The following is a 13887-nucleotide window of genomic DNA, read 5'->3' on the forward strand; positions in this document are numbered from 1 at the left end:
CTCAAAGACAGATGTTCTAATCTGCATCCAGTTACACACTCATACATCACAACAAACTATCATCCTTTCCCGTCAATTGACGGTGCAGAAAACCTTGACCTCGCAGAACCACATCTCTAACAGCCCAAACAGCGTGAGAGTGCGTCAAGGACAGATAAGGGCTTTTTGGTGTGCGAAGCCCCTAGAGGACCGCATCGCATTCCTACCCAGGACATCCTTGTCGTGCTGGGGCAGGAGCGTGGCCCACAGGCTCCTGTCTGGTTTCTCCACGTCCACGTTGATGACACGGTACCGAGGGGAGTCCAGGTTGGTCCTGAACGTGAACACACTGCCCTCGTTGGTGATGTAGGAGTACTGCGCCTCAAAGGTTGACACCAGCTTCACCCAGGGCAGCAGGCCTGGGCGACAGGGGAAGAGATGTGAGTGGGAGATTGATCCGTGCACAGGACAGAAAGCTACCATGGATGAATGTGATACAATTTCTCAACAGGAATGTGTTCAGGAACACCCAATGCGGTGGAACCCTGGCTTGAGTTTCTGAAGTGATTCCAGGTGATACAAAAATTATTCTGGTGCTTTCTTTGTCGGTACATTCGGAATTTTGAGGGGAAGGGGGGCAGAGGAGGGGTCCACCTGTGATTCCATTGGTCAGCTTCTGCAGGTCGCAGTACCACAGCTGGTTGACTGGCTCACAGCCCTCTGTGATGGACAGAACCACATACCTACCATCATCTGACACCTGGAGAGGGATGGAGGGAGAGATGGATGAAGAAACGGAGAAAGGGAGGGAGAGTGAAAGAAAGGGAGTAAGAAAACTAGATAGTTGGAATATACTTGGAACTAATTGTGCTGCATGTGCACTCATTTTGAAATTAAATGAGAGGTGAGGCTTTGTCAGGAGAAATAGATGGATAGATAGACAGATAATATTGTACTGTGCCAACTAAATCACCCAATCAGAACATCTCCACCCACCGTCACAGAGCTGTGCCACTTGGGGTGGTCAAGGAACTCTGCCACCAGGATGTCCTCTGATTGGTTGGTGCCAATCACATGGTAGTAGAGCTTCTGGTTGATGTTGGATGTGGTCTCTGTCCCTGTGGTTAAATGGAGAGAGCTGATTGGCTGCAGGGTTTTTTGCGCGTGAAAGGAAACGGGTGTATGAGAAATGATCATTAAAATATTTTCACTTCCTCTTTCTTTCATGTTCTACTTTTTTTTTTACAACTCAGTTTTGTATGTTTGTGTGTGTGTGTGTGTAGGTGTGCGTATGTGTGATTTTCACATTTGCATCCGTCAGTTTTGACCCTATCTACATTAGGGCAGAAGCATGTTGCTGTTTGTGTGAGTGTTCACAGCAGAGGGACTGTATGTGAATGTGTGTCTCTGACCATCAGCCTTGCCGTCCGGGCGGGGGTAGCAGTTGTAGAAGACACCCCGTGCGTCATGCGTCCAGGCCAGGCAGCTGAACTTGACCCGCTCAAGGACATCCGGCAGCGTGACAAGGTCGCTGACCCGCAGGAAACGCACCATCACCCAGTCTGAGCCGCTGGTGCTCAGGCCGTAGGCAAAGTACTCACACTCCTCCGACAGACGGCCCACTAAGAGGATGGGAACAGAACGCTAGACTAAGACACATCACATACCACCTATTGACAAACCTCTAGTGTGTGTGGATGTGATTGTGTGTGTGTGTGTGTGTGGGTGAGGGGGGGGTTAGAGTGTGACTCACTCTTGAGAGCCACGGTTCCGTCCTCTGACAAGGTGTTGGGGTCAAAGAACACAGAGGCGGGGCCGTGGAGGGAGTCTTGGACGTATAGCACATCCTGGTTCTGCAGGCCTTGGTTGTGGAAGTAGAAGTAGCTAGGGGAACAAGCAGGGCAACATTATTCTACTTTACTCTGCTGTGCTCTGCTGCTGTCTGCGGTCCTCTACTGTAGTCTACTGTGCTCTGGTCTCTCCTGTACTTAGTTCCTACCTGTCTCCTCTCTTGTAGGGGCAGCTGTATTTGGGATAGTTGTAGAGCTCGGTGAGTCTCTGCTTAAACTGAGATCTGATGGTGCACTGCTCCAGGTAAGGCATAGTCAGCTTGTTTTGCTCCTCCACAAAGGCCTAATTACACACACACACACACACACACACACACACACGCACAAACATATGGGTATTCAGGACACATTTTAGTTCTAGGCAATAATGCATACCAAATCTGTGCATCTACAGTGTGATTCTGTGCTGTTGTTGATTTACTGGATCACCTTGGTCTCTTCACTGTCAGTGTCCTCCAGCCAGGCATACGGATCAGGTACCTTGACCCCATGGTAGACATCAACCTGATGGATAGAGGTAGGCTACACATGACAGCGGTACTACAAACACACACACACGTGCTTCACACACAGACAGGAATGTCTACATGTGCACGTACGGTTTTATGACACCCACTACCTCAGAGTTCTACTAAAGACATTTTCTGTGGAAACATAAAAGCAGTTCTTTGGGTACATTAGCTGGAAACCAGAGTTCATGGTATCTTAGTCAGAAGCACAGGGTCTGGTTCAGGCACAAATGATTGATTGCTACAGATAAGAAACACACTGTGCTCAGGTAAGGAACAGTGTCAAGCGACAGTCTGTTGTTATGCCTGGCCCTGGCTTGGAGAGCACTTCCTGGTTTTGTGCCTGCCCCTTTAAGATAGAAGGGGCGAGAAAGAGAAAGAGCCCAATGGCAATTTGACACCGACCTTACTCTCATCCCTTCTGGCTGCTGGGTATTTGAATTCCATATCAGTGTCTTCAGACGTATCTGTTTGCCTCCCAAGCTGTGCGTCCGTCGGTCTGTCTGTATATTTTTTATGTCGGTTCTTCCGTCTGTCTGTCCCAGCTCAATGTGTGAGTCAGCGCCTGAGAGTCAGAAGTGAAAGTGAAATCATGATACTCTCTCACCCACTCTCCCAACACAGCCAGCGTTTGTCCTGCTCCTGGCAGGAAGTGACATCATCCATCCAGTTTGGCAGGTCTTGGCACTGTGGGAGGGTCGAGGGACAGGAATAGAGTGTGTGTGTGAATCTGTGTGTGCATGTGTGTGGTCCTGGCAGATGTTTTTTTTAATTAATATTTAGTTTACAGTCATACAACAACAGTAGATTGTGTGTCAAATAAAGGGAATGTGTTTAAAGTTTCGCCAGAATTAATACTTGGAAATTATTTAACGTGTGTGTGCGTGTGTGTGTGTTTGTCATCCACTGAATTTCAATTTTAATGTGGCAATGTTTATGGCAATTTTAATGTGGCAACCCAGCTGAGTTTGGGAGCGGGCGCTCAAGAGCGCCCGCTCCCAAACTCTTCTCCTGTCTGGCCCCCCAATGGTGGAATCACCTCCCCACCTCCATCACTTGTTCCGGGAGTACAACAGTACTCAGGAAAGATTTGTTGGATCAGATGTTAGTTTATTTCCTCGTTATTTATGATCATTGACCTGTGCACTTTTTGTAAAGCTCTCTCTTGTAAGTCATTTTGGATAAAAGCGTCTGCTAAATGACTAAATGTAAATGTAATGTTTCATCCAGGGGCGGAGCTAGACTCTCAGTACAGTGGGGGCGGAGCTTCATCACGGGGCCCTCTGCTACCAAGTCATTTGAAAATTAAAACCGTTGAAAAGAAAACTGTAAAATATCTCATGAATGCATATGTTATAATGTGTCACTTGTTGAGCCAAGTAAGCCTATATGTCAAATAAAACACTATCTCGTTCTTTTCTTTTTAATGCGCCTGATATATGGGAGTCAGGTGGCTGAGCGGTTAGAGAATCGGGCTAGTAATCAGAAGGTCGCTGGTTCGATTCCCGGCCATGTAAAATGACGTTGTGTCCTTGGGCAAGGCACTTCACCCTACTTGCCTCGGGGGGAATGTCCCTGTACTTACTGTAAGTCTCTCTGGATAAGTCGTCTCGTCAAGTGACGCAAGATCGGTGGCGTTTGAGGGGCCACTAAGTGGCACAGGGCCCTGGGGCTACTGTACCCAGGCACCCACGCTATCTCCACCTCTGGTTTCATCATGTCGACCTGTGTTCGTGCAGTGTAATTTTCCAGAAAACGCAATCCTGTACTGTACATTTGTGTGCACGTGGCTGTCTGAGACGGATATGAATGAGTGTACTCCTTTCCTGACAGCTTCTCACACCCTCACGTTAGCTCCTTTATGGCCTCAAGCACCAAACTGTGTACTCATACCTGGCATCTGGTCATGTGCTTTCCTCTCACCTTACTGCCCATCCTGTCCACCCCCCTCCTGTCTCCCCCTTGCCCCCCCTGCCCCCCTCTTGTCCTTACTGGAAATGATGTCAAGTGTTGGCTCGTCAAAAATAAGTTTGCAGGTCCATTGACTGAAAAAAAATTCCTAACTGAGATAGCTATCACCATGACTCAGCACTCACCTCCATCACAAAAAGACAGTTTAGTTACAATTACAAGTAGACCAATCAATAACAGCAGAACAGTGACACATCTGCTGCCTAGACAGGTAAAAGGAAACTCTGTGTGTCCTCATCACGGTCAGAAAACAATATATGGGTTTCTGTGAACTGAATCAGTCAGGGTTTTTGCGGTGGCAATGGTGCCATGATTAAACAATCCCAGAACCTCTATCAGTGCACACTCAGCGACACCAGAAGCATACTGAGATCATCAGAACCTGCAGACCAGCCTCCTTTTGATTCTCCACAAGCCCTGAGCATGTGTGTGTGTGTCTGCTTATTGCTTACAGCAGTAAGCAGGTCACCTTAATGCTGTTGGGGAGGAAAAGAAAAAGACACAATGAAAATCCTCCTGATCAGTCACTAAACTGTTATTCTAACATGCTGCACCATAGAAGTCATTGTTATAGAAACAGTAGTCTTTGTAGTTGCTAAAGTCTATGAAATTCCACTTTTTCTTTTACACATTTCTTGATTTCAGATTGTTTTCGTGTCCAGGAAATAGTTGAAGTCAATGTAGTTCATAATATAGAAATGCTTGTGGAATGGTTGAGTAGATGTAATAGTGGGGGTTGTAGATACTGTAAGGGGCTTAGTGTCAACTGAGGTGTGTTGTGATAGATAGTGAAGGAGAGAGAGAAAGAGAGAGAGAGAGCGACAGAGACAGAGACAGAGAAAATGACAAAAACAGAGTTTCAGACTTTTAATCTGTCTAATCCACAAAGCTGTGAAAACGACTGGGAAAAGGAGGGGAGGGGAGTGAGGGGATGGGGCTAATTTCAGCCTAATTTATCTGAAGAAGATTAACATAGTCGACAATGGTGGGGAGGGATGCTGTTACTGGAAGACTCAAGACATCTGGACTCCCTGTTGAATCTTCCTCTTCCAATAATGAACTAGGGGATCTGAAAGTAGTCTCAAATGATCGATGAAGTCATGTATCATTGTGTTACATTGACAGAGGTTGCGCAACCCTCGTGCCAGATACATATACTGTAAATACAGTAACTACCGTATTTCTTCGAAAAAACGCCACTCTCGAATAAACGCCACCCTCGAATAAACGTTGCACCAAAAATGAACGTTGTCTAATAAACGCCGCCCTCAAATAAACGCCGCACCAAAAAAATCTGAAAACGGTTATTTAATTGGTTAAATTCAACCCCAGTATTTATTACACATGTACATAACTTTCTGCACAGTTTTCTGTTTGAAAGCTAATGTGTATGAACGTTTCGGCATGATGCTTCAGATTTCTACACAATGTAGAACACTTGTATTTGAGACAGTTGTAGGCTACTACATTTGTATTTTTTGTAATATTTGTATTTTTGTATTTTTATATTGTAAATTACGGCAACTTATATTTTATTTTATTGTATATTTCATTTAATTCTAATTCCACTTAGTACTGCTAGTTTATGTACCCTTAGTATAGATAGTCCACATATTTAAATTTTAGGTCCCTATATGTTTATTGTATGCACCTTCCTGCCAAAGCAAATTCCTTGTCTGTGCAAACTTTCATGGCGAATAAATCCCATTCTGATTCTGATTCTACCCAACGCACACCTAATTGATAGCCAATGAGAAAGGGAGTTACCGCACTCACAGACAAACATATAGACAAGGTCAGCGGTAGTAAATGAAACCTGTGTTTTTAGCTGCATGATTTGTCACAATGCCAGCAACGAAGTTGTCTATGGCTGCACTGCAGCTACAATTCACGAAATCTCTCTTATTAATTAAACGCTGCCCTCGAATAAACGCCACCCTCAAATAAACGCAGCACCCAACATTAAACGTTATTTAATAAACGCAGCGGCGTTTATTAGAAGAAATACGGTATTCAAAGCAGTACAATTAGGCTGCTGTAAAAGTAACCATATTCACATGGGATATTCAGGGGGTAGCGTGACAGTAGCTAGTTTTGTCAGGATGTGTGTCATTCATAAACAAATGCCACCAAGTCCGTTTGCTTGGTTAAAGAGTCTCACAGCTTTTACACACCGACAAGGAAATGATGGAGATTGTTACACAGAGGGAGGTGGTGCTTATCCAGGAAAGGGAGATGAATGGATAATTAGTCTGATGACTATTTCTGGAAGAGATCCATTGTTTTCCTGCATTGTACTTTTTTATTTTTTTCAGGATATGAGAGTTCATACTGGTAAGAAAGGCCAACTCGGCAGAGTGAACAGCCTGGCTAACTACAGCGTCTCCTCTATCAACGCCTGTCTGACTGCCAGTCACATGACCATCCAGGCACTGGATGATGTCCACGAGGAGGTAAGTGGACCAGCCAAGACAGATGGAGGGTTATGAAACCAGCGTGGCCCTGCCAAGAGACACTAGGGAAACTGTGGTCCCCTCCCAATGCCTCGCCTGCTGATTTTCTAATGGGCCATGGGCACAGGTAGCCTGCCAAACCACGACAGATTACCCAATAAATCAGATTATAACACAGACATTCACCACCACGCAATGGACTGGGTGTGCAGACAGGCTGAGGGAGGAGAAGGAGAAGAGAGAGGGAGGAGGAGAGGGAGGGAGGGAGGAGTGGAGGGAGGGAGGGAGGAGTGGAGGGAGGGAGGGGACAGCGTGACTGGACACTCACAGCCAAGATGAGGGAGAGGATGTTCGGACTAGTTATGGAGCACTGACACACTTAGAGGCAGACAGAAATACACACCTGTCCACATGCCGAGAAAGAGAGATCTGGATCAAGATAGAGATTAGAGGACTTTGAGTCATTGGTGATCACATCGTGATTACATACATACATACATACATACATACATACATACATAAACATGTGGTCATCCTTGCAGCCACCCCTCTCCCCATTTGAACATTTGAACATTTATATATGTATATATGTATATCCACATAGTTATTATGAAAATAACTGTCATATTATGGGCATCAATTATGTTTACATAACTTTTTACTCAAATCAAAACCTCTAAACAGACCAAAACAACTGTTGAGCAAGGGTATAATGCCTTATCTTGTCTTCTCTCAGTAGTTTTTACAAAACCAGAAACAAAGCAGGTCTACATATTATTCAAAGTTATATTCAGCTTGATTGAAACAAATAATAATAATCAGCTCAGTCTCCTATCTTAATCTTTTTAATAATTTTTTTTTGTGAAGAAATCAAATTAAAGTAGCCTAATTAAATCTGTTGATGAGGCCTAATCCCTAGCTGTTAGGAGGGAGGAGGGCTGTGCTTGGTGGCTTTCTGCCAGATATCGATTAGCATTTAGTTAGCAGCATCACCGCTAGCGGCACATGCATGGCCTGGAGGGACAGTTAAAGACCAGCGGGATTAGGACAATTAGGGGGTTGATTGTTGTCCTAAAGAAGAAGCAGATTAAACAAGGAGAATTAGGTCAGAGTGAGTAGTAGGACGGAGGGGAGGAGAACATGGAGGGGAAGATTGGGGTCAAAGAAGACACAGAACACCGGGACAAGGACAACAGGCAGTAGACGTAAGACAGGAGAATGGAGAGGGAGAAAAAGGGAGGCAGGGAGGGAGGGAGAGTAGGACAGCAGTCACTCCTTCACCTGCTTTCCACTCCTTTACTCTCCTGTCTTCTCTCCATCTGTCTGGGGGTTTCCCTCTGTCTAGACACCCCTGAGTCAGTGGCTGTTCCTCTTGTTTTCCTGTACTCCTTCTCCCCCCATCTTCCCCCCTCCCTCCCTCTCTGCCTCCTCAGTTACTTGTCTCCCTCTCTCCACGGGCAGGTCCAGATCCAGCCTAATTAGCAGACACTTTTATTGATCCGGTGGATTTGGGTTCAAATCCGCTGTTCCCCTGTCTGACAGGGGGATCTTTGGGTCTCAAGTCTATCTGGGGGTCGCCTTTACAGACAAGCCCACCTGTTGACACCCCCCCTACCCCCCCCCCCCCCCCCTCCGGCAGACAGGCCCGTACAGCCCCCTCCCTCCCCCATTACATCCCCTCTGGACGTGACTTGGATAGTAGGAGACATGTGGGTGGCGCGTGTTCAAAACCTGTGCATATTGATTTTTGTATCTAGTCTGGGTAGTTTTTTTGGAAGTGAACATGTTGATGACCTACATGCACACACACATGCGCATGCACACACACCACCACACACATGCACTCTTTCTCATTCACTCACTTCCTTTCTGCCTGGCTTTGCTTTTCAGGGCTTAAAGTTTCCATCTTTGCATATTAATCCAACCAGCTCCTACTTAATAACTATAATCATTTTAGTGTGATGGAGATACATAGGAACCCCAGTCTGAAATCTCCCTTAGGACCATACTGGTATAATTTATTAACGTTCAATTAGAAGTTTAGCGTAGCCAAACAGTCAGGCCACATAAAAGCTTGGCACACACAGCTTGTGGTGCAGCTAATGGTGCAGAGAGATGAGGGGCCACATTTACATGAGCTTGTCTCTTTCCTTCCTCTTAATAGTGTGCAAAGCAGAGGTGTGAAACATGCGGACCGCTACTTTTGTCTGCCACCAGAGCAGCTCTGCACACACACAAAGGTTGTGAGAAAGTGTTGGATCTCATTTCTTTTCTAGCACTTAAAATAAAAAATAAAGTAAATCAATTGTTGTTGTTGTTGAGGACAGTCATTATATTATGGGGCTGTACGATTTGTATGTATGTAAGGTTTATATATAGGTTTAGGTTATGTGTTTGTTTGTTTTTTGTTTTCGTTGATATCTGCATGCACATACTATTGACCATAGAACCCATACTGTAGTATGTAATCTCTGGAACAAAGTGATGCTGAAAGCCTTCATTTATGTAGCATGACATTGACATTAAAGATGAACGCATGGTTCTTACATTGGCATCAAGAGGATTACCACAAACATATTTGTCTGTTTGGATGAAACGGGTTAATACTAACTACTTTACACTTACATCTTAATTTCTGAGCTCCTTCTCACACCATGGTGGAAGATGAAAATGTACAGATAAAAGCGTGTTATTCCAGATATGAATGTCACTTGGACATCCACTTTGTTTTATGACTTTGTCTTATACGTCCCCAATCCCAACCCCACTTCCTCCTTATCCTCCTCCAGATGTTCCTTCACCCCCTCACCACACACTAAACCCCAATACATCAACCAGCCCCACCCCCCATCCCAACAACATTCACTCTCATTGGCTAGAACAAACGACCCATCCTTCTACGTACCAAGGTTCTGAGAATTAGGAGAATAAGAAAAGGACAACAAGAGAGAGAAAGGAGGGGGGAGAAAACAATTCCTAGCACATGATCTCAATCTTGTGACAGATGTGGAGGAACTTATGACAGGCACCCCAGCTAGCTTAGTCTCCACTGTTGTTGTGTTTTGCTAAGCGCTAACCGGACAACACATCTCCTCGAGAGGCTTGTTTGCCTGTTTTGAAGGGTTTTTGTAGGATCTGCCAAGATTACGGGTCAAGATTAAATATGTGTATTTGCTATTTGAATTCTACCTTAGAGATTATAGGAGTTGTGTGTCTTGTATATATAATTCTGCCTTGCTAAAATGAGACATCAACAAGACATTTCAGTGAGCACAAAGAGCCTCCCAACATCCATGGCTTCTCTCGGTGTGAAACCAGCGGGGGGAAGGTTATCTGTCTGAAAGATGAGTAATTCCTTGGTGGTGGTGGTGGTGGTGGTGGAGGTGGTGGTGGTGGTGGAGGTGGAGGTGGTGGAGGTGGAGGTGGTGGTGGTGGAGGTGGTGGTGGTGGTGGTGGAGGTGGTGGTGGTGGTGGAGGTGGTGGTGGTGGTGGTGGTGGTGGTGGTGGTGGAGGTGGTGGTGGTGGTGGTGGGGGTGGAGGTGGTGGTGGTGGTGGAGGTGGTGGTGGTGGTGGTGGTGGAGGTGGTGGTGGTGGTGGTGGTGGTGGTGGTGGTGGTGGTGGTGGAGGTGGTGGGGGTGGAGGTGGGGGTGGAGGTGGTGGTGGTGGTGGTGGTGGTGGGGGTGGAGGTGGTGGAGGTGGTGGTGGTGGTGGTGGTGGTGGGGGTGGAGGTGGTGGAGGTGGTGGTGGTTCGTCCTGGAGTCTCTATCATCAACCACATGTATGACACATGCTGCCATTTGACTCCCTCTTGGCTCGAACAGGTTCTGTGTGAATGATACACCTTGGATTACTCTTTACAATCAACCCCTCCACCCACCCCCACCACACACACACACTCACAGAACAATACAAACTATTGTCAAAAACAAAGACAGGCGAGGACAAGGAGCCAGGAAAAACAAGCCTGCAGTACTTCAGTAATGAAACCACCACATAATGCAATCATATATATTTAAGGTTTCTCCGGGGGGATAATCCCAGGGGTTAAAGGGATCTGAGGGTGCGCTAAATCCCGCGAGTGGCGGTAAACAAATGGAATGTCAACATCACCATGGTGACCACCGACATTGCCAGAAAGGGCTGCCTTGGCATTGAGGTGGGGGGGGGGGGGGGGGTTGCTGTTGCCGGGGAGTTCCGGTGGCCATTCCCCTGATGTCTGCATTGATAGAGGAGATGATGCACAACAGAGAAATTAATCCTCTTTACAGTGGTAGTCTCCTGGATATCTGTTTATCTGTATACTGTTTACTGTTTAGTGTTTAGTTTGACTGTTTACTACAGTCCTGTGTGGGGCTGAACAATGGAGGAGAAAGGAAATAAATCAGTTAAAAATAAGAAAAGAAATAGAGAGAAAGTCCTCAGGGAGGAATAGAAATGGAGAGAAGGATTCAAGTATGTGTATGAAAGACCAACATGGGATCAGCATGTTCATATCTGTAATTCAGCTCGACTTACCACAGACACCCACCAAAAAATACTGACACACTCAAATCTACAATCTATGTCACACGCACACTGAATCGACCGCAAACACTCTGAAGTGGTCTCACTTTCAGTTTGAACAACAGAAAAACTGTCACAATGGTGCAGCACGTCCTCCTTCCCCCAGGCCATCATCTGGGATGGCAGGTCACAAGAGCGTGTCTAAGGAACCGCTGGTCCAACCATCACATGACCATCCCTCCTTCAAAGAGCATGAGCTCATGAACACCACGTTGTGTTTTCAATAACAAGCTGGATCCACCTAAAACTCCAGACGATGTGTACTGCCACAAACAGGTAGTCATGCTGTAATTACCTGTTGGATATCCCCGGATTTGTTTACTCCATGACTCATTGATTTCAAGTTTGCTGCATGACTGGGTATTTTGACATGGCAGGTTGGCCGAGCTTTAGGGTGGAACAAGCTGGCAGATAGAGAGACACAGGAGCATAAGAGAAACTTGGAAAGTTGAAGTGTTCACTCAACAGACTGAGCGCTCGAGAGGGAAGTGGTGTTGATGGCTTGCTGGTGTGTGTGCTTTCTGACTGGTGTGTGTGTGTGTGTGTGTTGTAGGTGTGCATCCATGTGTGTGCCAATCATTTTGTGAAAGGAAGTTTGGGGAGGCAGGGATTGGGTGGGGGATGGGGGGAATCTCAACTGACCCGTTGCTGAACTTGTTGTCCCCTCCCCCCCCTCCCCCCCACCCCCCACAGTGTCCTTCTGGAGAACCTGCGGTTGGGCTGTAGATGAGGTCTGGGGGTGTGGGCAATGAGCCCCCTAGTGTGGGGTGGAAGGTGGGGGAGAGAGATTGAAGTTTTGTAGGGTTTAAAGGGTGGATAACCAATGGGATTCATTATAGAGTTACACTTAATAGCCTTAGTTTTTTTGTTGTTGTTTTTTGTTGTTGCTTTTTTTCTGGAGCGCATAGGGACAGATGCATTCTGTGGCTTTCGATATTTTCTTGTCTTACGATATGACTTCTGAGTTAAGTTGATGAAATGTCTCCTACAGCAAAATGATTAGAGTTTGTTTTTGTATGGCGTCTTACACGCTAACAAAAGACTTAACGAGTAGAGCATCGCACCCCTTTCGTTTCAGCAGGTGTAACAGAAGGTGCAGTCAGTGTGCTTTCACCTGGCGATGACTGGTCAGACCCAGACTGGTTCAAACTATGTAACAACTTTGCCCTCAGGTCGCAACTTATCCATTTTGTATCCTCCAACACGTCCCTCCCTCCCTCCCCAAGCCCAGTTCCAGTTCCATCTTAGGTGTCCAGCTAAGCCCTCTCTCCCTGAAAAAGTGCAACTGGAGCGGGGCTGGGCTGGAACCAGGAGAGATCAGTCGGCCACCCTGCTGGCCTCACCCTGCCTGATCCTGAGCCTTGCGCCTTGAGCCTCTGCCCAGACAGTCTGCAAATTACAGAAATTAGCCCATGCAGCCTCCGCCATGCAGTGAAAGAGGGAAGTGACCCCCCACGCCCCCTCCCCTCACCCACCCCTTACCCCTATCTCCTCCACACGCGACAGTGAAGCGACCAGTACCCTTAGAATAGCAGTCCCACCATATGGCAGCCAATTTACTGTTTCACTAGTGTGCGCGTGAGGGGGTGGGAGTGGTACATATATAGAAACACCCGATCATATTTAAATGTACACACATTGAAATAGTAATGGCTCCTCAGCGCCATGCAGTTCGTTTTTTTTGCATTTCTGCACAAACATCTCTCCTGTATTTATGTACACATTGTATACATACAAATACATTTAAAAGACAAAGAAATATGTATTTTCTTAAAATATTGTATGGTAATATCCTTAACCCTTTAACCTCTACATTCATAATAGTTAGTTTCATATTTAGGATTTTTCATTCACATCATATCATATTCTGTACATCCAAAGATACTATCCACTTGAACCAGTCATCTCTCTGTTGTTTTCTATGACAGAGCAACAGACAGTCAGTTTGTTGACACAGGCCATGATGTCACCGAGTCAGTGCAGCAAAGTGATAAGTTTCCCTTTCTTTTCAGGTTCCTCCTTCTGCTGTTAAATTGTCCTTTCCTTTCTGCTCATTGCTACTTTCCTTTCCTCATCCTGACCCTGTCTGGGTCACAGCAGAGAGCTGCAGCCTCTGCACGTGAAAGAAAAGGAAGGTTGATCAGTCAGGTGTCTGAGCCTCTTCATGGAACTCCCTCTCTGCCTCCCTACCTGTGCTGGGGTGACCTGCTGACCCACATACTGTCCACAACCTCTCCCTCCAGGCCCGGGTACTCACCAGTCACCTTCAGAATGGTTTTTCGAGAAAAATAACTTAATGTTGATGGTATTTAAACGATACAAAATACGTATGTGTGTGTGATGAGGGGGGGCGGAGGCCAACATGGGCCTAGATGTAGGTCAAGACAATGTTGAAGAAGGGCCAGCAGATTGCTCGTTAATGACCAAACCAAGCAAAAGTCTATCAGTGTTTTTCAGTGGCAGGCTGCCATCTGCTCTCCTTTTATTCATTCATTAAGACATTTTACATAGGCTGCTCCTTTGTGTGTGACGGTGTGTATGTGTGTGCACGCGCGCGTGTGG

The 13887-nt window shown here is 46.2% G+C and overlaps 1 protein-coding gene across 1 annotated transcript in view; it reads right to left on the reverse strand.

Moving 5' to 3' along the window:
* Window positions 1–2977, reverse strand: part of LOC134006692 (prolyl endopeptidase-like) — a 7064-nt gene extending 4087 nt beyond the window's left edge. The window contains exons 1-8 of the mRNA XM_062445654.1: window positions 2744–2977; window positions 2259–2333; window positions 1979–2112; window positions 1733–1863; window positions 1392–1601; window positions 976–1097; window positions 634–739; window positions 207–398 (exon numbers count right to left, since the gene is read on the reverse strand). Of these exons, the coding sequence (XP_062301638.1) occupies window positions 207–398; window positions 634–739; window positions 976–1097; window positions 1392–1601; window positions 1733–1863; window positions 1979–2112; window positions 2259–2333; window positions 2744–2785 (1012 nt within the window). The 5' untranslated portion in view covers window positions 2786–2977. The remainder of the gene's footprint in view (window positions 1–206; window positions 399–633; window positions 740–975; window positions 1098–1391; window positions 1602–1732; window positions 1864–1978; window positions 2113–2258; window positions 2334–2743) is intronic.
* Between the last annotated feature and the right edge of the window lie 10910 nt (window positions 2978–13887).

The sequence above is a fragment of the Osmerus eperlanus genome, chromosome 20, assembly GCF_963692335.1.
Source record: "Osmerus eperlanus chromosome 20, fOsmEpe2.1, whole genome shotgun sequence".
Lineage (NCBI taxonomy): Eukaryota > Metazoa > Chordata > Actinopteri > Osmeriformes > Osmeridae > Osmerus > Osmerus eperlanus.